Source organism: Poecile atricapillus, chromosome 1 (genome assembly GCF_030490865.1).
Source record: "Poecile atricapillus isolate bPoeAtr1 chromosome 1, bPoeAtr1.hap1, whole genome shotgun sequence".
In the NCBI taxonomy this organism is placed as follows: domain Eukaryota; kingdom Metazoa; phylum Chordata; class Aves; order Passeriformes; family Paridae; genus Poecile; species Poecile atricapillus.
This window is the reverse complement of record NC_081249.1, coordinates 82521890-82549206: the sequence shown is the minus strand read 5'-3', so window position 1 is coordinate 82549206 and position 27317 is coordinate 82521890. Positions and strand designations below refer to the sequence as shown.

General features: G+C 36.3%; 1 protein-coding gene across 1 annotated transcript in view; it reads left to right on the top strand.

Moving 5' to 3' along the window:
• DLG2 (discs large MAGUK scaffold protein 2) overlaps positions 1-27317 on the top strand; it is a 420316-nt gene that overhangs the window by 123966 nt on the left and 269033 nt on the right. Inside the window, exon 6 of the mRNA XM_058830779.1 lies at positions 20211-20347. Within this exon, the coding sequence (XP_058686762.1) occupies positions 20211-20347 (137 nt within the window). The remainder of the gene's footprint in view (positions 1-20210; positions 20348-27317) is intronic.

Genomic DNA, 27317 nt, shown 5'->3' with positions numbered 1-27317 from the left:
GGACAGTAGTGAAGCTTTCTTATGATACTAAGGAAAGAATGAGGATGGTTTAAGAAGTGTATTCTTCTGAACTCTCTGATAAGTTATGAGATTTTCTTGAGAAGATGCAAAGACTTTTCACCATCAATATAAGGTATGATTTCACTGTGGATTGATCTTGGATTGTTACTGAAATGTCCTCTAGTGCATTACTGTCTGTAGTTTCCTAGAGGTTCATGCTTCTTTTTTTTCATAGTAGACATATTTTAATTTGGATTGATGGCTTTATTGGAAATACCATGTATGTTCTGTTGCATGGATAGTATCCCAGCTTGCAGTGACTGCTGAAATAGTCGTAAAAGTACAGTTTGATTAAGTGTATTTCAAAATGTCTCCTAAAAAAAAAGTGTTCAATTCAGAATAACAGAATAGAGGGTTCATTAAAAAAAAAAAAAAAAAAATTAAAGTGCTGCTTTCAGTAAGGAAAGGAGGAAACTTACAACTTTCATCTAGCAAAGCAAAGTCAAAAGTTACCTTTTTATCTCAGGTAATAACTACGGCACTTAGAATGAAAGAAGGAGCATTTTGCAAACAAAGAACCTCAATTATTTATTTCCCAATTTCAGGGAGCAGTGAGAGCTTTCAGATCTTGCTGTTTGATAACTGATTGCAAATGCTTGCTTCAGACTGATGATGGTACATATTTTTTAAGTATTTTTTTTTTTGCTACTATCACTTCTACTTCTTTAATGATCTAATTTGTCTAATTTAAGAGATGGTAAGAATGCTATAGCAAACTTTAGCATGTGGGAAGAGGGGGTTTTATGGCAAGTTAGGCAGATAGTTTCTTAATTAAAAAATTAAGAAATGTTTTGTAAGGTCCAAAGTGTTTTAAACAAAATAGTTTTTTCACATTTTGAACAGAACCTTTTCTTATGGTCTTTGAAGAATTTCAGTCTTATGAACCTATCAGCTGTGCATTTACTTCTGGTTTTCAATGTTCTCTTCCTTCTGTGAATCTCTGTGAATCCTTATCTGAAACGGAGCAAAACGGGGCAACTTAAGAGACAGAACCATATTAAAATGAGGAGGCAGGCAAACTTTCTCAAGTCTGGGTTTAACAAACTATTTTGGTTCTCAACTCTAATTAAAGTGCTTCACTTCATATTACTGCAACTGTATCACTTCAGGTCTAAATAGCATAGCACCACAATTGTAACTAAAATACCATTTTTTGTGAAATGCCTTTGCTTGAAGGAACTTTATTTCCTCCAGTGAGCAGAAAGTGCTCCATCAAATTCTAATGCATAGAATTTTCCAGTTTTAAGATAGTGGCTCAAACCAGTAAGTTAACATCACTAAAAAAGCATGGCTTTCCTGCAGGCTAGGATCATCCAATGAAATAATACATGAGTATCTGATAGTTTATCACATGAAAATTGTATTCTCTTGAAAATCATAAGGTTAGGAAGCACCATAATAAAAGTGCTATAAAAGCCTCTGCTGTTTTCCAGCCATATTTTGACACGTTTGTGTTGCCAGTGCCTGATGTGGTAAAAGTGGTAGGTTATATCTGCACCTTTAAATTTCCCAGACTGAAGATCATGTTCTTTAATTTAAGTGATTATAAATGCATACAGCTGCTATTATCATATTCTTTTTTATGGTATAAATAAAATTCCAAATGTATTATCTGCCTCCAGTGACTAAAGACTTGCTGTCTCATTTGTGTAAGTTACCATATATGAAGCTTTTCTTTAAAAAAAACCCACATTGATTCTGTGAAGTGGTCCCTTCCATTCCTGAGGAAAAGTAATTCTTGTATAAAATTTCACAAAGTAATAGTTATTGTTGGAATGGCACTTCAGTTTGAGTTTTTCAGGGTTTTTCTAAAGTCTTTTTGGCCCTAGTGGACAAAGAAGGTAAATCTGTTACGTTTTTTGTTAGAAATGCAGTTTAATGGCAGGAAGTGGTGGAATCAGCTTGTCCTCACATCAGACCTAATTCAACCTTCTTTGGAGATTAGTACTCAGTCATTAAAAAAATTATTTTCTGAATCAAAAAGGATAATTTCGAAGGTAATTCAAAATCCCTCCTGGCTGGTTGTCTCACCGAAAACTGGAGCTATCCTGTGAGCTGTAGGTTATTATTTGCTTAAAGTCTTTTATATTTTCATGATAACTATGATTTTCCACTTTTCTATTTAACTGTCATTTTCTATTAGCAGTAAAGAAGTAAACAACAAGTCTGGGAAGACTGTGCAGCAATATTATATGTACGTATTTTGTCTGTTTTTCCCTTGGAACCATTAAGCTCTTAAGAACTCTCCAAGCAGGTCTGAAGAATCCTATGTTTATATGCAAAATGAACATCTAATCTCATAGTGCATTTTAAGTATCATTTTCCAGAAATCATTCACAAAGAGTAAGGTTTCCACTGATACGAACATTGCTTTCTGCAGCTCCATCATGCTAACTATTTCTGAAGTGGTGCAGCAGCAATTTCAAAGTGCAGTGCTGTATTTTAATAGCCAATTGAGATGGCTATAAAAATCCAGTACTGTGCATTAAGATCATTACTAAATTGCTTCAGCAATACTTACTGATGAGGCAGCTTCAGCAGAACACATTTCATCTTAATGAACTGTGGCTGCAGTAGAGCAAAAGCAGCAGCTCAGGGAAAGATGGATGTGCAGGTAGGCTTGGATGCCAACAAACTGGAGATTTTATTTCAATAAAAATAAGCTTTGGTTGGTGGCTTTTTGTTTTCAGTGGAGAAGGAAAATAAATCTGTCATCTTTTTCATTGCAATTGCAATTAAATGGCAGAAGACAGTGCTATGAAATCGTGTCACATCAGACAAAATTCAACCATCTTTGGAGCTAAGTAGATCATTGACATTTCAATTGACAAAATTTTCTGTGCTTGTCCTTTCTGAATTAGGTAGGAATTTTGTATTATTATCCAGTTGCCTAAATAGTTTCATCAGCTCTGAGAGGAGACAGCAAAGGGTGTGGTGTTCCGGTGTGACCTTGGTTTTTATCGTTCTGTCATGAGGTGTTAGCCCTTTTGCTGTGGTCAAAGTTTTTTCTGAGGCCTTTGCTGCAAGTCAGGAGCTGTTAGCATGACTTAGATTTCCCTGATACAGTCGTTGTCACCTTCAAAGGTTTAACTGTTAACTTTTTTCTGAAAATTTGAGAGAAGGAAGATGCCAGCTTTTTTTGTTTGTTTGTTTTTGATTGCTTCCTTTAGAGACAGGGTTTATTAATTTCTCTGCTCAGCTGTTGGATAAGTGATGGATGCAACTCCATCTTTGGTTCATATGTTGTCATGTGGTCTGCTTTATTGTCACCTTCTGGGTGACAATAAAGCAGACCATTTAAAAATTCTGTACTTCATTTATCCCATCCTTGTGGAAATGCTCCAGAGGAACTTGCTTTCTAAATGGATTTCCTAGTTACATAATGATCTCCAGCGCGGTGCTGAAAAGTTTCTTGGAACATCTTTTGTCTCAGACTTGTATGAAAACCTGATGTGTGTGCTTTGGGATTCTACTTGACACTGTGTCCTTTTACTCTCTGCAATTTTTAAAAATCCCAAATACTAAGTGCCTTTTTTGGTTTGGGTTTTTTTTTTGTCTATTCCAAGTGTGAGGAAAATTCCCCATGGATCTTGGCCAGCTTCTTTTTCAGTTCTAAACTTTTCTCCTGACTAAATGTAAGACAGTAAGTCTCAAATTTTTGTCATTATAATATGAGTCTGTATTCCCTTTTTCCTCTAGCTTGTAAATTTCTGGGTCGGAAAATAGTTTCCCTGCCCATTCTAGAGTGCTGTGTAAGAGTTGAAAAGGGAGTTAGAGAAGATCATTACATTTGCCATTGTTATTTTCATCAGGAGGGTGGGTGATGCAGCAGACAGTGTAGCGAGTGTTAATTGTCTCATCAGGATTTCTAGATTCATATTAAATCAAAAGGTAGGCAAGGACAGTTGCATCATTTGCTAAACTACTGGGCTGAGTGTGGAAAAAAGTATTTCTGTAGATAGGAGACCAACATAATTTTTTCTGTTTCTTAGTGGAGTAGTGAGAATTTCCCGTGGAGTGACAGTTTTCTTGGCCTTTTTCCTCTGCCTATCTGATCCTTGTTTTAAATTCTTCAGGTAAATTTTAGAGAATTATTATTTTGCTTCATCTTTCACCACTTTAATAATAAATAATTATATGACAACTATTGCTGGACCCTGACATCCTGATGCAGTAGAAGATGGGGATTAGCCTGCTGTGTGGAATATCTTCATTGACACAATGGCTTTCATTTCAGCTGGGTAGTCTGAAAATCCTTATGTTTTCTTCTTTGGAAACCTTCATGCTTTTTTGAATATAAATGTGCCTATTAGTCACGTGAAGCTACAGAACAGTGTTTTCATCCTTTATTGTTCAGTTAATTAGCTGTGTAGCAAGTTCTGTCTTCTTGATAGTTTTTAGATGTCCAGATCTTTCTCAAGACATCTGCTGTCTGGAAGACAACACACATTAGCAAAATATTGCATTGCCATGAAGAGCACCTTTGAAAGAATATATGGTATTTAATTTAATTTGTACAGCATGAGGAGCTGTGACTCTTCATTTTTGTCTCTTCACTTTTCTTGTCTCCTTTTGCTCTGTAATCCTAAGCATGGGCAGACAGTATTTTAAATCTGAGAAAGGCATTAGAGATTCTAATTGTGATGGAAAGACAAAGCTGACTGCAGCTTTAGAGATTCAAGTGATGTGGTAAATAAAATATCACACTCTAGCCTATTTAGAAATTATTTTAGATTGTCAGTATTATTCTTTTGTTTGCACTAGTTTGAAAAAAAAAAAAAGGAAGTAGTTACATTAAGGCATCTCTGAACATCTGGAGGGAATAGCTGTCTTAAAAGTCAAACACCAGTGATTAATTGCAATTATTGTTCATCTGGTTATTTCCAGTCCTTTCTGGAAACCCTAGTTCTTTCTGCAGGTCTGTCATCCTCATTTTGCAGGTTTGGACTGTTATTGTATGAGAAAGGCAAGGAGATAGTTCAATGCTTATATCTATAGTGGCTAATTTTGGATAAAAATGCAACTCTGACAGCTTGAAAAAGCAAATTATGTCTGTGGAGGAAATCTCCATGAAACCATAAACACTAGCAAGTATACCCAAAATATTCCAAGAGCACAAAGCTCTGTGTTCATTAACTGTAATGTTAGCTTTTGAATTTTGAGTAGTAACTTATATGAACAAATAAACTTGGTCTTGGGTTCTTTAGAAAAAAAAAAAAATTCTCCCTATTATTTATTGATAGGAAGAAACAGTTGCAAAGCTTCACGCTTTGCAAGCTTCTTGGAGCGTCATGACATGTAAGAAAGGGTATAATGACACAAAAACTCTTTAGAATATGAAAAAAGATATGTTGCATAATCTAAAAGAACAGTAGCTCCAAGATATGCTTGACATGTTTATTTTGGAAAGAGATATTTGCAAATAAGGACATGATAGACTTTTCTTTCTCAAAACTGTGTTTTGTTTTTTGTTTGTTGTGTTTTTTTATCCAAAACAATTTGTAGGCTGCCTTATGAAATTAAAAGAAAGGCATATTATTCAGTCCAAGAGAGAGAAATGAAAAAAGGAAACAAAATTATGGCAGATAATTTAGTAAAATTGTTAATGGTGGGTACATTTACATTTTATACACACTAATTGAAAAATAAGCTCAGTGTAAATGGTAGGCCAGGGGTAAATCTTATCCACAGTCTTTAGATCAGATGTGTATCATTTCTAAATTCCAATTATTGTCAAATGTCATAGCCAAAATTTCTGAAAGTTATTTTTAAATGACAATTTTAAATACTACTACAGCAAATCAGACCCCCTCTGTAAAGCAAGATTGTAGTTTCAGAGATGTACTTGGCAGTTATAGAGACGTTGTGATTGTAGGTGCTTTCAAGACAAGATGTGGAAAGTGCTTTTTGCTGGTGTAAGTTTTCACAGAAAGGTCATCTCTGATAAGGTTGCTATCATGATCAAATTCAGTAACAAGGAGACAAGGTCTCAGCCTCAAACAAAGAAGAAAATAGGTCTGGCAGCACTTAGAGAAGCTAGATGCTCACACACTCACAGGTCCTGATGGTCATGATGACAGACCACCAGAATTTATCAGATGAAATCTGAGTGCTAACAGTAGTCAGGCTTGAACACACGTGGAGAGAAGGTAAGGTGAAAAACCAAAAAGATGAAGCAGAAAACGCATCCTTATTCAAGTGAACAAGAGGTGTCAATGGACTTCGACAGCAACAATGTATTTTTAGAATCTCAGAATATTTGAAAAAGTAGGAAATCTCTTTATAAGCATCTAGAAAAAGGTTGAAGAGTAATGATAATCAGAAGAGACCATACTTCTCTTCTGCAACACTTCCTCATTTTCCTCAGATGACTCCGTGTGCTGGGAGTGTTCAACACTGAGAGTGGTCTGAAAAAGCAAAGATGTAATTGAGCAGGGTCAACTGCAAGGTGCTTTCAGCAGAAATACCCACATAATCTGCTAAATAGTGCCAACATGAAACTATAGGAAAAGAATCATGTGGACAAGTAGCTAGAACTTTGTTAGCTGTAACATCTTGTCTCTAACACGTTCTGCTGAAATGAAACATTCAAATGCTATATTTGGTTTTATAAATTGAGATATGGTTTATAAGACATAGAAGCATTCCTTTCATCCTTTACAGGTAAAGCTTTGAGCTCTGTACTTCAAGAAGGGTGTATGCCGGTTGGACGGACTCCAGAGGAAAGCTGGCAAAAATGATCAGAGATTTAGAAAGCCTGTCCTATAATGAATAAATGAGTGATCTGAAGCCATTTATCTGAAATACCAAAGACTAAGTGGGAGGTGGGGGGCAGTTTATCGGCACCTGATAGCAATCTTGCCTCGCAGCGCATCTTTGATGAGTGAGTTTACTCTCTGTGCTTCCTAGGGAGGGTGTGAAACAAAATTTAATAGACAAATAATAAACAAGATTTGTACTAGATGTAGAAGTGAGGATTGTGATTACCAGGGGGGACATCGGGTCTCTAGCATGGGAAATACCTGAGTATGCCAGACAGACATTTGTTAGACATAATGCAACTGTAGTTGCTTCTACCTCAGGTTGAGAAGAATAATGATCCATTGAGTTTCTTCCTGTCCCAAGATTCATAACAAGATTTTCTCATTTCACTATACTTTGAAGACCAAGAGTAGGTAGGCATGGGGCTATTTAAATCCTCCATCTGCAGAAATGAAGAGGGTATCTTCCAGACAAAAAAAATGTCCTTTTCCTGTCCTCAACAGTAATTTTTTATTTTTCATTTCCTTTTTTTTTTGCTTTAGGAAGGATAAAACATTTTAGGAAAAAAACTTCTGTGCATGGAAAAATATTAATGAATATTAGAACAGACAATATGGTATCTTAATCTGCATTTCTTTCTCTTTTCAATTTTTCTGTTGCTCAAGCCAGGATCATGCTCCTTAGGAACAATTCGATCTGGTGGGTGGCTGGTTCTTCACCAGAGGGTGTTTTCACAGCATATTTCATTTTCATCAGAGGCTGATAAAAACTCCTTTTTTTTTGCACTGCACCAGGCCTTTTAATGGTTAGTCTTGACTTCATACAAACAGTTTTGTCCAGCTCCAATGAGAACTGAGTTTCTTTACACCTAAAAACAGTCTTCTAGGCTTTGTGCAAGTCTCACTGGTATGAATATTTTCATCCAAATAGCTGCCTAAATTTTCCAAATGGGGCCCAGAAATGGCCTGTGAGTAAATCAAGATGTTAGTACATTCATTCTTTCCCCCAGGGTTTCATTTTTCATTGGAAATGCTGCGTATGTAGTTCCCAGAGACTGACCTACACCCTGGCTCTGGCATTGCAGGAAAGTTCAGTGTTTATTATTAGTTGAAATAGCTGATAGAAAGGCCACATTAATATCCCTCCTAGCTAGAACCCCCCAAGGGACTAACAGCAATCTTGTGTTATGCTATATCTCATTAAGAGGGAAACTCTTACTCGCAGAAAATCTGTAGTGTAACTCAGGCTTGAACAACCTTTTTTTTTTTAAGTGTTATACTCTGCATTTCAATTCTGCTAAGATCAAGTTCTTAGAAATTATTTAATGGTCTGGGACCAGTCTGAAAAAATCTGTAATTCTGTTTCAAATGTGAATTCACATTCTCTTTCTAGTTAGGTATGCTAGAATGCAATCCCTTAGCAAATATTTGGCATAATTTCTGAGAAGTGATAGAATCATACAATGATTAAAGAATATTTCGGGTTGGAAGGGAGCTTTAAAGGTCATCTATACCCAGTCTTCTTGCAATGGTCAAGGACATCTTCAACTAAACCAGGTTTCTCAGACCCCTGTCCTTGAACACTTCCAGGGGTGGGGCATCCACAGCTTCTCTGGGTAACCTGCACCTTACCACCCTTAGACTAAAGAACTTCTTCTCGACATCTATTCCAAATCTACCCTTTCAGTTTAAAGCCATTGCCTCCTGTACTGTCACTAGAGGTCCTGTCCTCATCTTTTTTACAAAGGCACAAGTATCTGACTTCAGTCATTTTACTCTGTGAGAGTATAGGGTGCTTCTCACTGGCAAATAAAACATTTTTGCTTCACTTTGCTTCTTAGAGTGCTGCAAGACAGCATCATCAGTAAACTGAACTGAGGGACAAACTACAGTTTCAGAGAGAGACAAAGAATCGAAACAAAGTGCAATGACTCATGAATCCATTTTCAGAGTGTCTTTACCTTATTACTTCTGTTCAACAAGCACCATCTATTTTCCTTCCCTGTATCACTTATATACCTGTTCAACTTTTAATATCATGGCTCCATAAATTGTATAAAAAAGCCTTGCATAAAAAGGCAAAATTGTATGTACATTTGTGCCTTGATTTCTCTCTGTTTTTAAGAAGGAAGTAACTAAATGGATGACAGATTGATTATTTATGGGTTGATTGCAAATAGATAAGAGACTGCAAGATGAACTTGGATTTCATTTTTTATTTTCAAGCTTCAACATAATTGACAGAGAGCTTTTCAATAAAGTATGTCTGTTCAGCTTTGCAACAGGGATGAGAACATAAATGTTAAATTTCCCTCATCAGATGGAGGACAAATAAAAGAAACTGATGAGTCTGTCTCTGACATGTATGGTTGTTAAACAGATTCCAAACTGACAGGCTGCTCCTTCTGCCTCCATATTATTGGTGGCAAATTATTAAATATTTGTTTCAAAGAGCCATTCAACTTATCAGAGACCCAGATATACTCATTTAAAGATAATATTATACAAAGCAAATAGCATTTCCCCCTGAATTGGAATAATTTTCTCCTGTGTCAAGTCTGTAGATTTCAAAAATGAATCTATATAAGAAAAAAAAATGGCAGGAAAAGCACAGATTTACATAGTAAATACATAGTACAAAGACAAAAATTTAACATTCATCAAAAAGTAGAAACTACTTTAAAGCAAATCTTGATGTGCTCATCTACAGGAACAAATGCTTTTCATTTGCATTATTAGGAGATGAAATAAATGCTTTTCATTTGCATTATTAGGAGATGAAATATCTTGTTCTGCTGTCAGTAATTATAGTAATTTGTGCAGAAAATGACATAGGTACTATTTGTTAATGGCTGGCAAACTGTGATCGACTGTCAGCATAAATTTGGTTCCTACTCCTGAAACAGCTGATGTATTTTGTACATGGAAAGTGAGCCATGTTTCAGGATTTGAACCCAAGTTAATATATAATGTAAAGACAATAGCAGGCTCTGGATCTTCTCATTGCAGTCATTCCAGGTGTCTGTAACAGCTCTCTCTCTCGACACTGCAGAGGAGCCATGCCCTGTTACTTTTTTCCTATGCCCAAACTTTACGTGTCTGAATTCGTGTAGCATCAGGAATTAAATAAGGCCAAGTGAAGGGAATGAACAGTGAGTGAAAAGAGGAAAAAACAGCCTACAAGATTTTGTTGAATTGTCTATGGAAGAGAGGAGACAGTCAGGGAAAGGGGACTTGATTTTACACCAATGATATCTAGATCTGCTGTGCTGATCCCATTTCCAGATACTTGTCTTCAAAATTAAAACCTTAGAGAGCTGGTTGATTATTGATTACATATTAATGGGAAATGGCATTTTTAACAGGAGATGCAGTTAAAATATATGTGGTTATAAGGGCATATTTGTGGTAATGAGGCTAATTGCCTTAAAATTTGGAAAAAAAAGTGACAGGAGAGATGATTTTATTTCCCCCTTTTTTTCAGCCTCTGTGCATAACAATGCTCTAGATTGGACATTCTCACAATGCACGCAAAGGTGGTAAAGTCCTCATTCTGAAACCTTGTGCTTCTCTTGAAAGGGTGGGTTAAAGATTTCATATTTGATTCTCTAGTCAGGAAAAGAGGTTCATATAAACATTATTATTACTACACTGTTTACTTCCATTATAGATTTGGCTTAGCTCTCAAGAATCTTAAAAACCTTATTATTAACTTTTCTTTCTCTCTCTTAATCTCAGGAGAGCAGTTTTCTTTTTCCCTTTTCTCCCAGTAGGACTTGTGCTGTAAAGGTATATTTTTATTGACTTTTTCATGTGCATTACTAGCCTAAACAGAAAATTCTGTCCTACTCACTTCAGCTACCTGCTCCTGTCCCTGCATCTTTCCTGCTTCCCACATCCTTCAAGCTGAGTTTGCAGGGCAGCAGTGATGACCTTGCAGTGCTCTCCGTAGGAGTCACAGATCTATGAGGGGCCATGTACAAAAGTGTGCTGCCAGCAAAGGGGATGTGTGAACCCAACACCATCCTCATCTGACAGCTCTTACTGCTGCCATCTCTGTGAATGATGGTCAATATGCACCTGGTCTATGATTCAGGTTAATTGGGCTTGGTTTTCATGCCATTTTCAATTTGCTGTTTGGCTAGAACATTTTCATGGCTAACACAAGGCAGGCAGTGGGAAAGAAGGCAGGGAGCACAAAAAAGTCGTCTCTTTTGGCATTAGTGAGTTTTTAGGTCAGCATGTGACAATTTTAAAAATGCACTGTGCAACTTCCCACTTGGCTTTTTTGCTGCTGATTTGGACAACTGGCTGCTTAAAATCATGGAATGGTTTGGGCTGGAAGGGACCCTAAAAATCATTTCATTCCATCCTACTTCCCATGGGCAGCAACACCTTCCATCTGACCAAGTTGCTGAAAGCCCAGCCTGGCTTTGAACACTTTCCCGGATGTCTTCTTCATCTGAAGTCTTGTATAGCCCAGTTGATTTTTTCCCAAGTGAATGAAGGAGCAGAGGTGAGGATAGGATTAAAAAAAAGCAAAAACCCAAAATAAAACCCAAAACCTTTTGCCAAGAAAAATGCTGGTAATGTAGGAAAAAAAAAAAAAAAAAAAAAAAGTAAGAGAAAAAAAAGGGTAGCCTTCAGCAGTTCCTTCGTATCACATTCAGCCATACAGGCCATTTATGCTGTGTTTAACTTTAACTTTATTCCCTGCAAGATATAAATGATCCTGTCACCAGGCAGCCAGCCCAATGATGTCTATCCTGATCAAAAATTCTGTTTTATGGTGCCTCTGGATCTGAGGATTGTTTGTCCTTGTGGGTGCACCAGAATTATAAAAAAGCTTCATGTAAAAAAACTACATGTAAAGGAAGTGACCATTCATTCAGTTCAGTTGTAGGCATGTGGAGACGTGAGAAGAGAAAGGCATTTAAAAACTTCAGATATAAGTAGTTAATCCTGTTCCTAAATGGCAGATCTTGGACTTTTCTGTTTCAAAACACTAATCTTCACTTTTTTAAAAACATAATTTGACTGGTCTTAACATGAAATGTTTAGACTTGGTGTATGATGTGTTTATTTCCAAAAGAACCTTGCTGTAATTCTTGGAGTGTCAGTATATGTCAAAAATTAAATAATTTTCTTTTTCTTACACTTACACTGATAAAATTGTGTCAGTGTGGTTTAATATGATTTTCAGTGAACTGGAATCCTCATTAATGCTTCGAAAGTCAGATTATTGTGAATAATTAGGAACATTCCCTGATATTTTCAAGTCAAATTATAAAGTATTCTTAAGAATTACTGTTATGCAATTAGGCCACTGCTCATTTTCTGTGCTTTCTGGGAATTTTATTCTTAATTAATTTGAATAAATGTAAAAATACAGAATAAACACAAGTTCTCATGGGGCTCTAAGCATATTTTCCTAACTTGCTGTTTCTTTTCTTTTCTGCTACATCTGAGGAGAATGTACTTTTAGGGATAAATATATGCAAGCAAAAAATAATAATGAGAAGAACATTAAACTGCAGAACAATAGAAAAGAAGAGATTGTTTTCATTTGCTTGTTAGAGAACTTCATTTACAAATTCCTACAAATAGCAATGTTATTTAATAAATGTGTTTTTAAGGTTTTATGAAAGATTATAGAAAGATTAGCTTTCCTATTATGATCATGTAAACCAGTGCTTTATCTACTATACCTACAGCATGATTGTTTTTAAGCATGCAGTCACTGTCTTGCAGCTTTACTAACATTTGCATCATAATCTCAATTTCCCATCATTTCCTTTCTGGCTGGAAATGTAAATGATTTTTTTAAGCCAAGGAGTATAACTCTGTCTCCTGAGAGAAGATTTCTTTCTTTCATATTTTAACCTAATAAATTTGGCTGCAATGCTTGATTTTGATACCGCAAAAATAAAAAAGTAATTGGAAAAGAGCTTAAGTTGTTTATATTTTCTTCTGAGGCTACAGCTGAGTAACTCAGCAAGAAAATCCCTGAAATAGCCAGATTATGTTTTTTCATACTCTGGACTCTTTTGTGTTTCTGACTTTCATGGGTCTCAGATGACACTGATGAATGCTGTGTCCAAAGAGAAGATGTAATACTTTGCATTCCTCTGCCCCCAGCAGAAGAGCAATCTCAGAGAATGCAGTGGTGGGCAGGGGTTTTCCACGACATCTCAGCAGGAAGCTGTTTTGGAACTGATATAAGGAGCTGTAGTTAGCAGCATGGTAGCCAAATTCTAAAACTGCATATGCTGAAAACCTGCTTAGATATTCTTAATCAAAGATATGGAAATCAGACTGCCATCCCTCCATCACCAGACAGCAGCTACCACCACAGACTGTCCTCTGAGTTTTAGTTGGCTGCCATTTTTCCAAGCCTTCAGTCCTTCAGAGAACCCTTTGTGATAGTGTGAATGTACATATGCAGCAGTGTTTTAAAGCCATTTTAATCTCAGTGAGATAAATATCTCTGTTTTCATCAAGAATCAGGGACACACCTCTGCCCATTCTTGCACTGGTCTGTGCAGCAAGTTTGTGTTACTATAATGTTTTAAATGTCAGTGATTTTTTTCTTTTTATTAAATCAAGAATAGTTAAAATTCGAACTGACTATACTATTACAGTTTACTTCGAAAACTTGAATTTGCAGATCTAAAAATACATGCAAATAAGGTGAAAAATTTTACTGTTTCATTTCTACTAAAACCTCAACCAAAATCTCTCTCCATGCAGAAAAATATCAGTGATAATTTGCAAGAAAAGAATTCTCTTTGCCTGCTGTATAATCCCAGCTGCCAAGCAGCATCCAGCCTCGGCATGTCTTGTGCCCACGCTGGCCGTGCTCGTTGGGAGTGCTGTGTGTGCAGCTCAGTTTGATCCTCAGCAGAGGCTATACTGAGCTCTGAGATCCCTGTTGCTTCAGCAGGATGGAGAGGTGAGGCACTGGGAGCCAGAATGTAGGGATTAATGAAAATGGTAACCATAAAAAAAGCTGTGGGCAAGAACAAGGGAAATGTGTAAAAACAGTTGGATAAATACCTGAAGGCATGAATATATAATGCCACACAGTATAAGGGGAGCAATAATTTTCACTTTGTGTAAGGTGGTTTTGGACAATATTCTTCTTACCTAGTGGCACTGTACATTATTTTTATTCTATCTGACATCAACTGGGAAATAACCTCAAATACTAGATACTTCTGAAAGAAAATGTCAAAACAATAAAGAAGATGCTTGAAGTTTTTAACCCAAGGCCATTAGAAAGGAACACCAGATAACAATATGCTGTGTTAGATGTGTAGGGACTTGGGCCTTCTTCATGGTCTAGGCTATTATCCAATTGTTAGTTACGAAAGGAGTCCCCTGAAGTGATCTGGGAGCTGGGTGTGAAACAAGAATTAACAATGGCAATGAAATTATATGGCTTTTAAATATGTTATGAATATTAGTAAAAGTTTTATGACTCATACTGTACTTTAGATTGACTTTTTCATCCACAGAACAAAATGTAGTCGAATTTTGTTCACATAAGTCTTTCTGGCATAAGATGTCACATGCATCAGGCATAAGAAATGCTATAAGAACTCAAATAAATTGATATTTGACTTTACTGCTACAACATGAAGGAGATGAGATAAAGTGACTTCATATACTTAGGATTAATAGTTTCTCAAGAACTGATTCATAGAATGAGAAAGAAAGTCAGAGCTCTGTAGAGGAAGATTGGTCCCTCTTTGTAACACTGTACAATTATTGTGACACAAACTTTAATTTTTATTTTGTGATGTATTTTATTCTTTGTATACACCAAATAAAAGAGTAATCTGCTGTCAATACTGAACAATAGTCATAAGTCACGGCTGTAACAAGTGTATTAAATGTCCACAGTTGTGAGGTGCTATTGTAACATGTGCTATATACATCCTCCAGGAGAGCTCAAACTGGCAGCAAGAGGCTTGAGCAAAGGGCATGGGGACACATTCCCTGGTACTCCTTCATTTATAATTAACATTTTTATTGTTTGTTTACTCATATAAACTGGACATAACAGTGCTACCTGTCAAAACAAGTCAATCATTACATCAGTCAAAGCGTTTTGTATTACCCATGTTCCTTTCCTCCCTGCAAGTGGAATTTGATTAATTAGAAACCTGAATTGGGCGTCATTGTTCCAGGTTTGACAGTTTTAACAAGCTACATCTTTTGCAGCTGTGTTCTAGAAGTGGCTGGCCCTTGGAAAGGCAGGAGCTGCCCCAGCTTGGGTTCCTCATAGCCATGCCCAGTTACTTGCAGGAACATGGTAGACGTGTCATACGCCACAGAGCAGCCAGGCTTGCAGCGTCAGCGAAGGGCCTCAGTATGGCAACTTTTTGGGGGTCCTTTCTGGTGGTACTTTCTGTTTTGCTCCATGAAACAGTTTCTTAAAATCTAAATTCACACGGTGCTCTGGAGCAAATCAGTTTGTTTCACACCTTTAGAAAATAAATGTGGCAAAAAGCAATGAGAGAATGTATAGGGAGGGGTAGCGACATTTATTCATGAAATCTCTGAATAAGTTAACCATTTATGATTTTCCTTTCATATATTTCATTCACTCCCTGTTTCATCCACATCCCCCATGGTGCATGTGCTGAGGTGATCTGGCTCACAAGTGTGTGACACCAAGGGCATGAGACATCAAACCCTTACCACATCTGTTGGCATTTTCTTGATTGGCAATGATGGACTGACTGATTTTTGGAGAAATATATACCCTGTAGGTGTCTACTGTTCTTATGGGTGGTCCTTTATACTGAATACTCCTTTTCTCAGTCTCTAAGTCTTAGACAAGGTGGCTCCTCATTTGCTTTTTTTTTTTTTTTCATTTAGTAAACAGACATTTTTATTGATGTGATCTGCTTCTCTGTTGGGCTTACAGGCAAGAGAATGGCAGATGTCACATGCTGCAATCTTGCTGCCAACATCCCACTGTCAGGGTACAGGGTCTTCTGCTGACAAGACACCTGTTCAATGGTCTGACAGTGTCCAGACATTCTGTGCAGGCCCGACAGAAATGACTCATTTTGATTTTTACTGCTTGAAATGCTTTGAACTGTCAATACACATGATTTCTCTAACCTTTCTTATAGTGCTTACATTCATATCCCCATTCACATTTCATTTGCTGATATTATATTTCTGTTGTATTTCTGATATATTCTCTGCATAGGATAATGGTAAAATGCAATATCTATTTTTGGGGTTCTGGCCGAGTTTCCTTAAGTTCACTTCTCATTAGAAGGCTGACATTACATAGCTGCAGTTGATCTTTTAGGCTCCCTCTCTGGTTACTGCAAAATTCTATGCCTGCAGTGTATTTCACCCACCGTGTCTTGCACAGAGATTTTTTTTTTTTTAATTATTATTATTATTTATTTTTAGTTTTCCAACTTTGCTGGATTAATTATATACCAAGTCTCCAAGCCTACTTTTACTAGAAAAGTAGTTAGAACATATTGTTTTACTAATATAGTGGTGTGTTTAAAGCATGTATCTGGTATGGCAAGTAATGAAAAATAGATTTAAATAGTCAAGTATTTTAACATGGTTTTGCTAATAATCCCAGGAAAAGGTATGACTAAATATCTTTGACTTATTAATAGCAACATTTTTTCCTGTAGTTTCCAGTTTTAATGGAATAGCTTTTGTCCCTGTCCCTTTTCCTCTTTCTGATTCCAGTAAAGTCTCCTGTTTCATTGGATTATTACATGTTGTTATTCACAGGATCAGTGATCAGCATTTGTGGAACCTAAATACAGATGAGTTTTACAAACACATATCCAGTGGAAATGGAAGGAAATGAGGTTTGACTCAAATTTCATAGTTTACACATTGAGTCAATCTTATATGGGCCAATGTTCTTCAGTGATTTTGGACACAGCTGAGTTTGACTTGGCTGTGCACCAGTATTAAATCCAGTTCTCTCTTTTTCCCTCTTGAAGTAGTCTCTTCTTCACTGAACCATAGAAACACGGAGTGGTTTGGGTTGGAAGGGCTCTTTAAGGTACCAACCCTGTCATTCACTAGACCAGATTGCTCAAGGCCTCATTCAGCCTGGTCTTGAACACTTCCAGGGGTGAGGCATCCACTACTTTTCAGGGCAACCTGTGCCAGTGCCTCACCACCATCATCATCAAACATTTCTTTCTCAACTCCATTCTGAATTTATCCTCCATCTAGTTCCTATTGTGAGGAATTTGAACACTCTGTCCAAGATCAGCTGTTTCTGTGAAGCAGATTGCACATCAGCCAAAGAGGAAGAGATCAACTCCTGATCTTCCGTGTTCTGATGGAAATGTCTTCCTAACCAAAGGAGTTAACAAGGAAAAGGTTCTGAAATTAAATATGCTCTTCTATTTTGGGGGGGTTAATTTGATGGAACAATGAAAAATACCATTTAGAAAACATACCTTGTTCCATTCTTCCCACTTGTTTGAATGATTCTCTGCTTTTTAAACAGAGTAAGAATCTGATATAACACTAACCTGAGGTAGTAAGTGATCAAGGATGCCCACCAGGGTTGAACAAACCTTTCTGAAGTCTTAAAACAGACACCTTCAGTCTAAATTGTAAACTTTCATAACACTGATCTTCCCACTCACCTCTTCCCACATCCAGACCCCAGCCTTTCAGAAACCAAAAGTGTGATTCACTTCATCTCTTTAAGATGTCTTGCTGAGATGAGATGAATCATACTTCAAAAGCTCTTAATGAATTTTCACTTATCGTACAGGTAGTATAAGTGATTAGCATAGTTGTCTGATGTCATTTTGGTCATATGAATCTTACCCAAAAGTTTTTGTGTAGTATACTTTCCATGTGCTCTAACAATTAGCCGAAATAATTTAAATAAAATTAAATGGGCCATTGTTCCATTCCCTGTTCTTTCTCAGAAATCTTTTTAAGAAGACAAGTATGATTAAGCATTGAAATTAAGTCATTATTGATTGACCTGGAAAATTTTTCTCTTCCTCAGTTTTATTTCCTACCCACTCTCCCTTTGCTCCCCACAGTATTACCCCATCTTGTTCTGCTCTTTTAAACCTTCTTATAATCACTGCTGTCTTTTTGGGTGGCCCAAGTCAGACCCTGATAACAAACATAATGTAGCCCCACACATTGTATCACAACTAAGTATTATGTAGACTGTAGAAGAAAAAGTTGCTTCTTTCATTATTGTAAGCTTCACTTTTCTAAGGGGAGTAGCCTGTGTTAGTACTCTGGTTTTTACGCTTTCATACATCCATTGTGCTACAAGCATGCAAACAGCAAGCCGAGCACCTCACTCTGCATGCAGGAGTTTCAGGTGATTATCTTGGCAATTACTTGCTTGTATTGCATGAGGACCAGTTAACTCAGAGGCTGAGTTAGGACCCACTTTGTGCGAAGTGCAGACCAGTTGTTTGTGCAGAAATGACCTCACCCTTTACACGCATACAGAGTCAATAAAGGGGAGAGGAGGGGATCGAAATGCACCACAACCTAATCTTCCCAAGGTCATGCCCCAGGTGAGCAGTGGAGCTGAAGAAAGCGCTCTGGCTGAGGTCTAGCCCACTCGTTTGCTCCTACCAGCATTGTGGAATGCTCTCAGATCTTTACTGGTAGAAGTCTATACAGATGGGGTTTAGATGAAATTGATTATAATTATGTCACTAAGAAATATTATTCAATCATTGTTCCTTGCCCATAACTCTTTCAAAGAAAGTTTCCATTATTAATGTTTTATTAGAATATCTTTTCTTTGTTAGCAGTCCTAAGAAAAAAATCTTCCCTGATGAAAAAATCTTTGTCTTTTTATCTTGTAGAGACAGTAGCACTTAAATAGTAGGAGTGATTGCCAGCTTTAGCTGGAAATTCAATAAAGCTTTATTTTAATTACCCCATACTTCTGAATTAGCTTCATGTGTGTTGTTAATAGTCAATTAACTAAATAGTGTTTCAATTTGAGATATAAATTCAAAGGTTTATTTTTGTAATTTACTGGTGTGTCACTATCCATTAAGTAGTCCATTTTGGTATCTGACCACACATCTTTGTGAAGCTAAAATAATGACCCAATGAAAATAATGTGGGGGAAAAAAACTAAAATATTTAATTCACTCAAAACCCCCCTTATATCGGTACTCATATAGCTGCTAAAAATGTTGTGTGTATTAAATATACACTGTCCTTTAATTTTTATTGCCCAGTCTCCCTTTTGAGTTTGTGATGAAATGCCAGATTTCAGGCAACTCACTTTTTACGACTGCATTTTACTGCTCAGGCTACAGCAATTACCAACATGTTTCTTTTAGGAGTGAGTGAACAGCATAGATTTCATAGATAAAACCAGTGATTACTCTCTAAATAGATATAACTGTTTTTCTGTACAGCTAAAAGAGAAATCCCTAGTTGGAGCATTTATCTAAGCAGATTATTGTCAGAAACAGCTTCTCTGTTCAGATGGAAGTTCTCTGAAAAATCAGCTGTATGAAGTTAATTTTTATGGAAATCAAGTATAGTAATTTCTGTCTTTTCTTTGATTGAGAGATAAAAATGTTTCTAAAAATTAAATCAATGATTTGCTTGTATGTGCAATCTGTCAGAGGATAAGAAATACAACAAAAGGAGAAAAATGTCTTTTTTTCTTCCCCACAACATCTATTTATTTTACCTTCCTTTTCTTGAATCATATTGGCATGTATAACTGACATTGTTCCAAATTTTGAGTCTATGAGTGTTTATCTAGGAATTTCACAGATCACTGAATAGAAGTTACATATTTACAAAGGATTATTGCTTTCTTACTTTATGTATCCATAGCCACAGATTTGTGTCCTAGAAAAAACCCACACTTTAACTCAAACATCTACACCTTTTCTCTTTTACTTTCACTCATCACTGTGGTACTACATGGACTTGCAAAATGTGTGCTAGACATCTCCAAGTATTTTTCAAATTGTGTGGACAATCAGAACACCTTCCATTTTGTTCTGATAGATGGTGATGCATTTTATAGCAATATTTAACAAAATAAACTCCAAGTTTCAGTGTTTTAATGCTGGTCATGGAAAGCTGAGCTATAACTTGATGTAGGCTGCACTGGGCCCCAATGAGAAGGGTGTATAGAACCATCACTGGTTCAATTATTTTTTTCTCCACCTTTCTGTAATTGTAAATGGGAAAGAATTTCCTTACCTTAGTCCTGTCCCTGACCTTTCAGGGAAAGTGAAAGAGTATGTTATTTGTATTTCTGTAAAAATCACTCAAAGCTTACATTGTATACGCTACTCTTCCTCTTCTCTTTCATATTTTATATTGTATTGCTAATGATTTGTTTACAATATTTTCCAGGTCTAGGATTCAGTATTGCAGGAGGGGTGGGGAACCAACACATCCCTGGGGACAACAGCATTTATGTCACCAAGATTATCGATGGGGGAGCAGCACAAAAAGATGGGAGATTGCAGGTTGGAGATAGACTTCTTATGGTAAGTATGACAAATGTAAATCCCATTTATTTGTTTCATATAAGGACTTTCATTCACCGTACATCTTTCTGGAGGTAACCGAAGCTGCGGTTATACTAATTATATTTCCATCATCCTCATTTTTCCCTTTTTTCTTAATATATTTCTGAGACTGAAGTTAAAAAAAAAAATAGCATTCCTCTGGAAAACTAATGTTTTATGAAGGCAGTGTATTATATTACTTTGACAAACCTTTTATGGAGAAGAGAATAAATGTATTATGCACATAAACAACAAGGCAAAATGCACCATAAAACTTGAAAGATTTTAGACAAACTGTTTGATAAGGTAGTACTGATTCTACTGTTTGTTGTAAGCAAATTGAAAGATCTCAAAACATGCCAGTGACTCCCATGTAACAACTGTCAGTGGACTACAACCTACATTTCAGTACCTGTACCTGTTATGTATATGTTCCATATAGATGTTAAAAAAAACCCCAAACATTTTCCAAATTTTTCCTCGAGGAAGTGTATTCTGATGCTTCCTGCTATGTGCCATGCTGGTTCATTGTTTCTTATCAATAATGCTTTCCCGGTCATAGAGTTTGTTTAATCCAACATTGAGGGGAAAATCCTGACCCTGGTAAATCAGCACAAGTTAATCTATGTCAAGTTGTATTCATGTCAGTGCATTTGCATAGATTTCAGCAGGTAGAGAAATATTTTTTTTAATAAATGCAATGGAAAAAGTTTGTACTGCACACTGTTTTGTGATGTGATATTTAAGCAGTAAAAAATTGCCTCGACCTTTTTTGCTGCCTGTGAAGCTGTGCCTAATTGAGGTTTTCTTTATTTGGCTAGGGACACTGTGTTCCAGTCACATATGAAAATGACCATTAATTTATACAGACTACTAAACAGAACTGGAAGGGCACTTGGTTGCTGGGTTGGTGGCTCTTTGTCTTTTTTAATTAACACAAATGGATAGATAAAACAGCTTAAGGATCAACAGGTGTGAGCAGAAGCAGAGTGAAATGAAACTAGGACTCACAATTTCTTTGGCGTTTTTTCTTTGCACAATCTCAGCATAGTGAAATTCAAATTGCTGTTGGATAATGAAGTTTTGGCTTATTTTGGTGCAGAAATGTGTATTTTTATTTGCCGAAATTGCAATTTAGTTATTTTGCAACTTGTTGCAAATCTGTTTCTGTTCAGTTGTTGCTTTTTACCCTGACGAAAATTCCTTGCAGTTTTTGTGTTATCTGCAATTTTTTGCTATGTTACTCTCAATTTCTTCCAATTCACATTAGTACACATATATATAAAAAAAAAAAAAAAAAGGAATCAAATAGATGCAAACCCCCGACATTCACCCTCTCCTGTGTAATTCCACCAGAATTAATTTAAATAGAAATATTTTATATACCACTGTGAATAAATTAATTCTTTTCAGATGTGATTCACTGCAGTCATATAGATGTTTCTTCATTGTGACAAGTTTATAATTCTCAAAATGAGCAAAGGTCATTTGCATTATGTTTGATGTCTTTGTTCTTATTTCTGTTCAGTCTGGACTGTTTCTTTACTAAGTGTTGTCTCCTTTTATCACTGCATGGATATTGAGAAAAAAAAAATCATTCCAAGTACTGCTCTCCTCTAGTCATGTACTTCCAGACCAAGCTTTTCACTGTGGCATAAACAAATACTAGTCATCTTACTCTTTGTATAACTTAATCATTAAGTGTTTGGAGATAGCTTTATGCAATCAAAATCTGTTTCTAAAATTCATGCAGATTGCAGACATGTTTCTTGATTCTCTCCAGCGGGACACCCTGATTTGTTCATAACTTCTGTACCTTCAGTATTTTTCAATCCTAATTTGTGAATTATCTGCCAGTTCATGGCATTAACTTCATGTTCCTTTATGAATAGTGAGAGAAAAAATTAATTACTTTCTTTTGGCAGTGTTTCAACACAATATTACCCTTGTCTTCTATACAGTCATTCCTATGCCTCACTTATTTCTCATTGATTATACATTTGAACAGTTCCTCTTCTTTGTTTTTTACTTCTCAGTAGTGCATCCTTTCTTCATGTTTGTTTTTTTCCATCATTCTCTATAGAATTTTAAAGAACTTATCATCCTTCTGGAATTCTCAGCAGCTGCTGGGGAGCTTTTTTAATTTTTATATCAGTGTTCTGATAATTTTGTGTGAAATGCTTTCAGATCCTAAAGAAAGTGCAAATCAAATTAATATAAATTTAAGATGTAATGAAAATGAAGATGCAAAATAAAAACTAATATTGAAATGTAAGACAAGAAGAGGCCATCTGGGCATTTTGCAGCTTGATGACCCTACTGTTATTAAATGCAGATTGCACACAGTGTGTTAAGCATTTCAGAAGATGTATTATGTAAATAATACATTGTGATTATTGTGAAACCTATACAAGGGCATGTTATGCAGTTATGTTTCTGTGGCACTAAGCATGCACTAAGACTTACTAACCTAAGCACTTGCACAGGAAAATGCTCCATTGTATGATAACCCTCAGGTACCTGTTTGGAAAATTACTGGTGAAAGCATGAGAGTTTAAACCAAAAAGTTAATGGTTTTTCTAGGTATATATGAAAGGCACAGACCAGAGCTCTTCTCTGAAGACTTTCAGCTAGGAGAAGAATACTCCCTCATTGTGTTCTGGTGGTAATGCCTGTGGTAATGTCTCCTTCTGCTGGTGGTAATGCCGCCAGCAGTGAGAATTCCACCACAGTGGGTGCCTCGGCTTCTCTCTGCAGTGGAAAGGAGCAAAAGTAAACCACTTACAGAGCATCACAGACCACCATGGTAATTCAGGGTCAGTATTGGGCCAGGGTTGCTCAGGGATTTATCCAGTTGCATCTCAAAAGCCTCCAAGGATGGAGGTTGCAGAGCCTTTCTAGGAAATCTGTTCCACAGCTCAGCTGTCCTCCAGAGGAAGGTAGTTCTGATAACCTGTTTGCCCTCTCTTCTTTCAACATCTTCCTGTTGTCACTCATTCTGTTACCACATGTGACTCTTAAAAGCTCAGCTTTGCCTAGATGATCTTACTATAAGCACTGGGGGTCTGTTATTAGTTGTCTTCAGAGGAACCCCTTCTCCTGTCCGAAATTGCCAAGGTGCCCCATTTTCTCCTCAGTAGGTCGCTGCTCCATCCCCAACCATCCCAGCAGCATACCTCTCAATTTGCTCCTTATGTCCTTTTTCCTGTAGTGCAAGAACCAAAACCCAACACAGTTTCCAGGTACAGGCTAACGAGTGTGAACTATTGGGGAAAAATCCTTTGCTCATTCTCCAGCCTCTGTTCCTGCTCATCCAGCCCAGGATGCTGTTCTCCTCTTTGCTGCCAGGACGCATAGCTGGCTCATGCCCAGCTTGCCATCCACCAGCAGCCCCAAGCACTTTTCCATAGAGATGCTGCCAGGCTGTCAGTGCCCAGCCTGTGCTATTGATGGGACTTAGCTTGTGCCAGGGGCAGGATTTACTGTTTCTTCCTGCTGAACATCATAAAGTCATCTTCAGGCCCTTCTTCCAGAATATGGCAGCCCTGCCTTCAAGAATCTCAACAGTGAAATGGAGTGTCATCTCCAAGCATGATACACATCTCAACTCTTCAAGGTCACTGCTAATGATCATCAGGAAAAGCTGAAAAATTATCTCAGTTATTACAGCTCAGATAATAATTACTTTTTTTTAATCTCATACCATCATCTTACTTTGGACAAGTTTTTTATCTACAGAATGAATAAATGAGAAATCAGTATAAAACTCCTAGTAGTTTTTTACTAGTATGTAACACTAATTGCTGGAAGCATGGTATTTTTCAGGGAAAATACTAAAACCATTAGGGTTTAAAGGAAAATTTAAGTTAATATATACCTTTTTATAGCTATTAGCTTTACTAAAACTAATAGCCAGAATACCCTTGCATGTTTGAGTCGTATCCTGTTGCTTCTTGGCCCATTTAGTCATAGAGATCAGTGATTGTATATAACAAGAGATTTAATTTGATTCTGTTTTCTTGAAGAAAACAGGAGGAAGGAACAGGAGTAATTTTCTTTTTCAGAAATTTATGCTTCCTTCCTGAAAGAAGTGTTATTTACTAGTAATTTCATAGGACTGCAGTGGGGTTGTGATTGTGCAATTGTTGATGTGTTCCTTATAGGGTCTCCTCCAGTGTTTGTTTCTTTCAGATTGTGTATGAATGCAGGATCACATATGTATTAAAGTGCATAACATCAGAGCATGTAATTCAAGCTGCATCTAGATTAGCATTTGGTTCTGATCAGAGGTGTTTTTTTTAAAGTGATTTTGGCTGTCTTTGTGGCTGTCTTTTAGAAAACAGCCCAGAACTTGTGCAACAAAACTCACGAGTCCATGGGATTGTAAGTGTTTAGTTAATGCAAACAGATTTATATCCTTCATACAAATGCTTAGTCTTCAGCACTGGAAAGCATTTAGCTCTTTGAAGCCTTTTAAGTGAGTGAGTTTTGAAAATGGCCATCAGCATTCTAGACTTACAGCTGGCAGGTTGAAGGTGTTTACTGGCAAATGTTCACCCAGGAAAATGCACTGTCTGAATGAAGTCGAATATTACAGAAAAGCAAACATTACCACTGGTAAGGTAATGATCACCCCTTTGTCTCATTCACTGAGTGAATCAAATTTTTTTTGCCCTAAATCAATAGAGGAAATGAACAAATCCCCTTTAAAAAAAGAAAATTAAATAAGACAGACTTATTCCTCTGAAACTCTTATTCTCATATCAGTTTATATTGTTCTGAATAAAATTATTCTTTAGAGCACTTGTACAGTCATTTTGGGGATTCTAAGCTTTTCTAACTGCTTTTTGGGGCTTTTGATTTTCAGAATGAATCTAGGAAAACTTCCAAATAAAACATTCTTGCTTAGGTTTATACTTCATTGCCCTGATTGTCCTATTTAGGAAAAAAAAGAAAATAAAACAAAAACAACCCACCCCAGTCTTTTTATATATCTTTGGCATCATTTCTTATTGATTTCCCCTATCATTCAAATAGCTTCTTTGATTGGACTTGTATCTTTAATTTCCTTCTCTACTGCTCTTTTATTTCTTTCCCTCATTTGTTTCTCATGCTATCAGTATGCCTTATACTTTCTATAAGTAGAAGTATATTTTTCTTATACTTTTTTTCACATACTTTCTATTTAAAGAAAAAGCCCTCTTATTTTTTTTCTTCAGATGCTGTTTGCATTTTTAAATTTCCACTGCATGGAATTTTTCCTATTCGAAAAGCCCTACTTATTCCATGCCTTTTTTCTTTCTGACTCTTATCATTTAGCTCCTGTCACAGCATTTTTTGTCTCAAATATAAAACTTTGTGACTAAACTGACCACTCAGATGAATATCTTCTTCAGCATTTGCCTTAAGGGTTTTTTTTTTCCCCTTTAATTAATTGCTACTTAAATTGGCTTCTTAGATCCAGAAAGTTACCATGCAGTACCCATTCTACCCACTCAGAATTAAGTCGGCCCTTCTGCACTAAAATTCAGTCTCTCAGAGGATTGCATGCTGTATACACTTTCATTTTTTTCCTTTGTGTGCATCTCCCAATCTTTAGCTCTAACTCAACCCTTTTTTTGCAAGCTATATGCTAAAATATGTAAGGTTATCCTTACAGGTGGAAGTAAAGCTTTGCTATGATGCATTTATTGGGCCAAACCACTGAAAAAGCCAGATTTAGAACTTACAATTCTGTTAAGATAGACATCTTTTATGGAAGAAATAGCTCCATAAATAGTTTCTCTTGGTATAAATCTCAACATAAAAGTTGACTACAATATCATATTTCCTATTGTTATCATCTCTATACAATGTTTTAATGTCCAGAGATTCCCTTATGAAAAAAATTACATACTATAGTCATCTTGCAATAATATCTAGGGGGCAGCTGAACAATAGAATTCTTCTAAATATTCAAGTTTTTTGTATATCAGAATACATACAGATGTCTTTACTTGCTATCATTGCTTTATGGTTAAAAAGTAGAAAATATTTTGATAGATGCACATAGGATTATTAATAGGAGTTGTAGATCCAAAGCAAGGACTGCCTTCTGAAGGAAACCTAGAGGTGCAAGTCTAAGCTGATGTTGGCACGTGACTAAGGAAGGTGATCTGATCTCCTTCTCAAACAGCTCCCACTTCAAAGAGACCTTAGGGCATCACTGAGGATCTTAGTTTTTGTGAATAAATCAACAAGTTTCTTTGTTTGTTTTCTCATGATGTACATTGAGTCTTTCTTTATTTCTTTGTTCACTGAGAACTGAACAGTTCAGGACAAAATGATTTTACATAAACTTTGCTATGAGCTCTAGGGTCTTTTATAAACATAATGCTGAACTGCATAGATATTAAATCTTAGTTTAGAATTGCTTGAACTCCTTAACTTTTCTTCCAGATTTCAGTAATTTTTACAGTGTTGGTAAAACACCTGTCCCATAACATTATTGTCAGAGAGAAGATGCAGGTCCTGCCGTATCAAATATGTTTTCTATGTATCATACTTTACTTTCTCTTTCTAAAATTACTTTTGCCTTTTTATTGCACAACTGTGACATCCAAGTATCTTGTACTGGATTTTTATCAGCTAGATTACTGAAAAGAAAAACCGAAAACCAACACCTTGGGAAATAAGTTGCATCAAGTCAATTTGTGTCATAATTGGTTTTATTCACTTCTAAAATGACTGAAAAGTCAAAAATCCAGACAGTTCTAAAATACTTGGTTTTGTGTCTTTTTTTGACTAAGAACATTTTTTTAAAGCAGCTGTATAGTGGGTGAGGTTATGTGAGATTTTTCTACTTCAAAAAAAACTTAGGATGAAACACAAGAAGGTAGATACAATGAACAGACAGCGTGGGAAGGGGAAGAGGTAAAGGATAACCTTATGGTCATGTTTTTAAAATGTG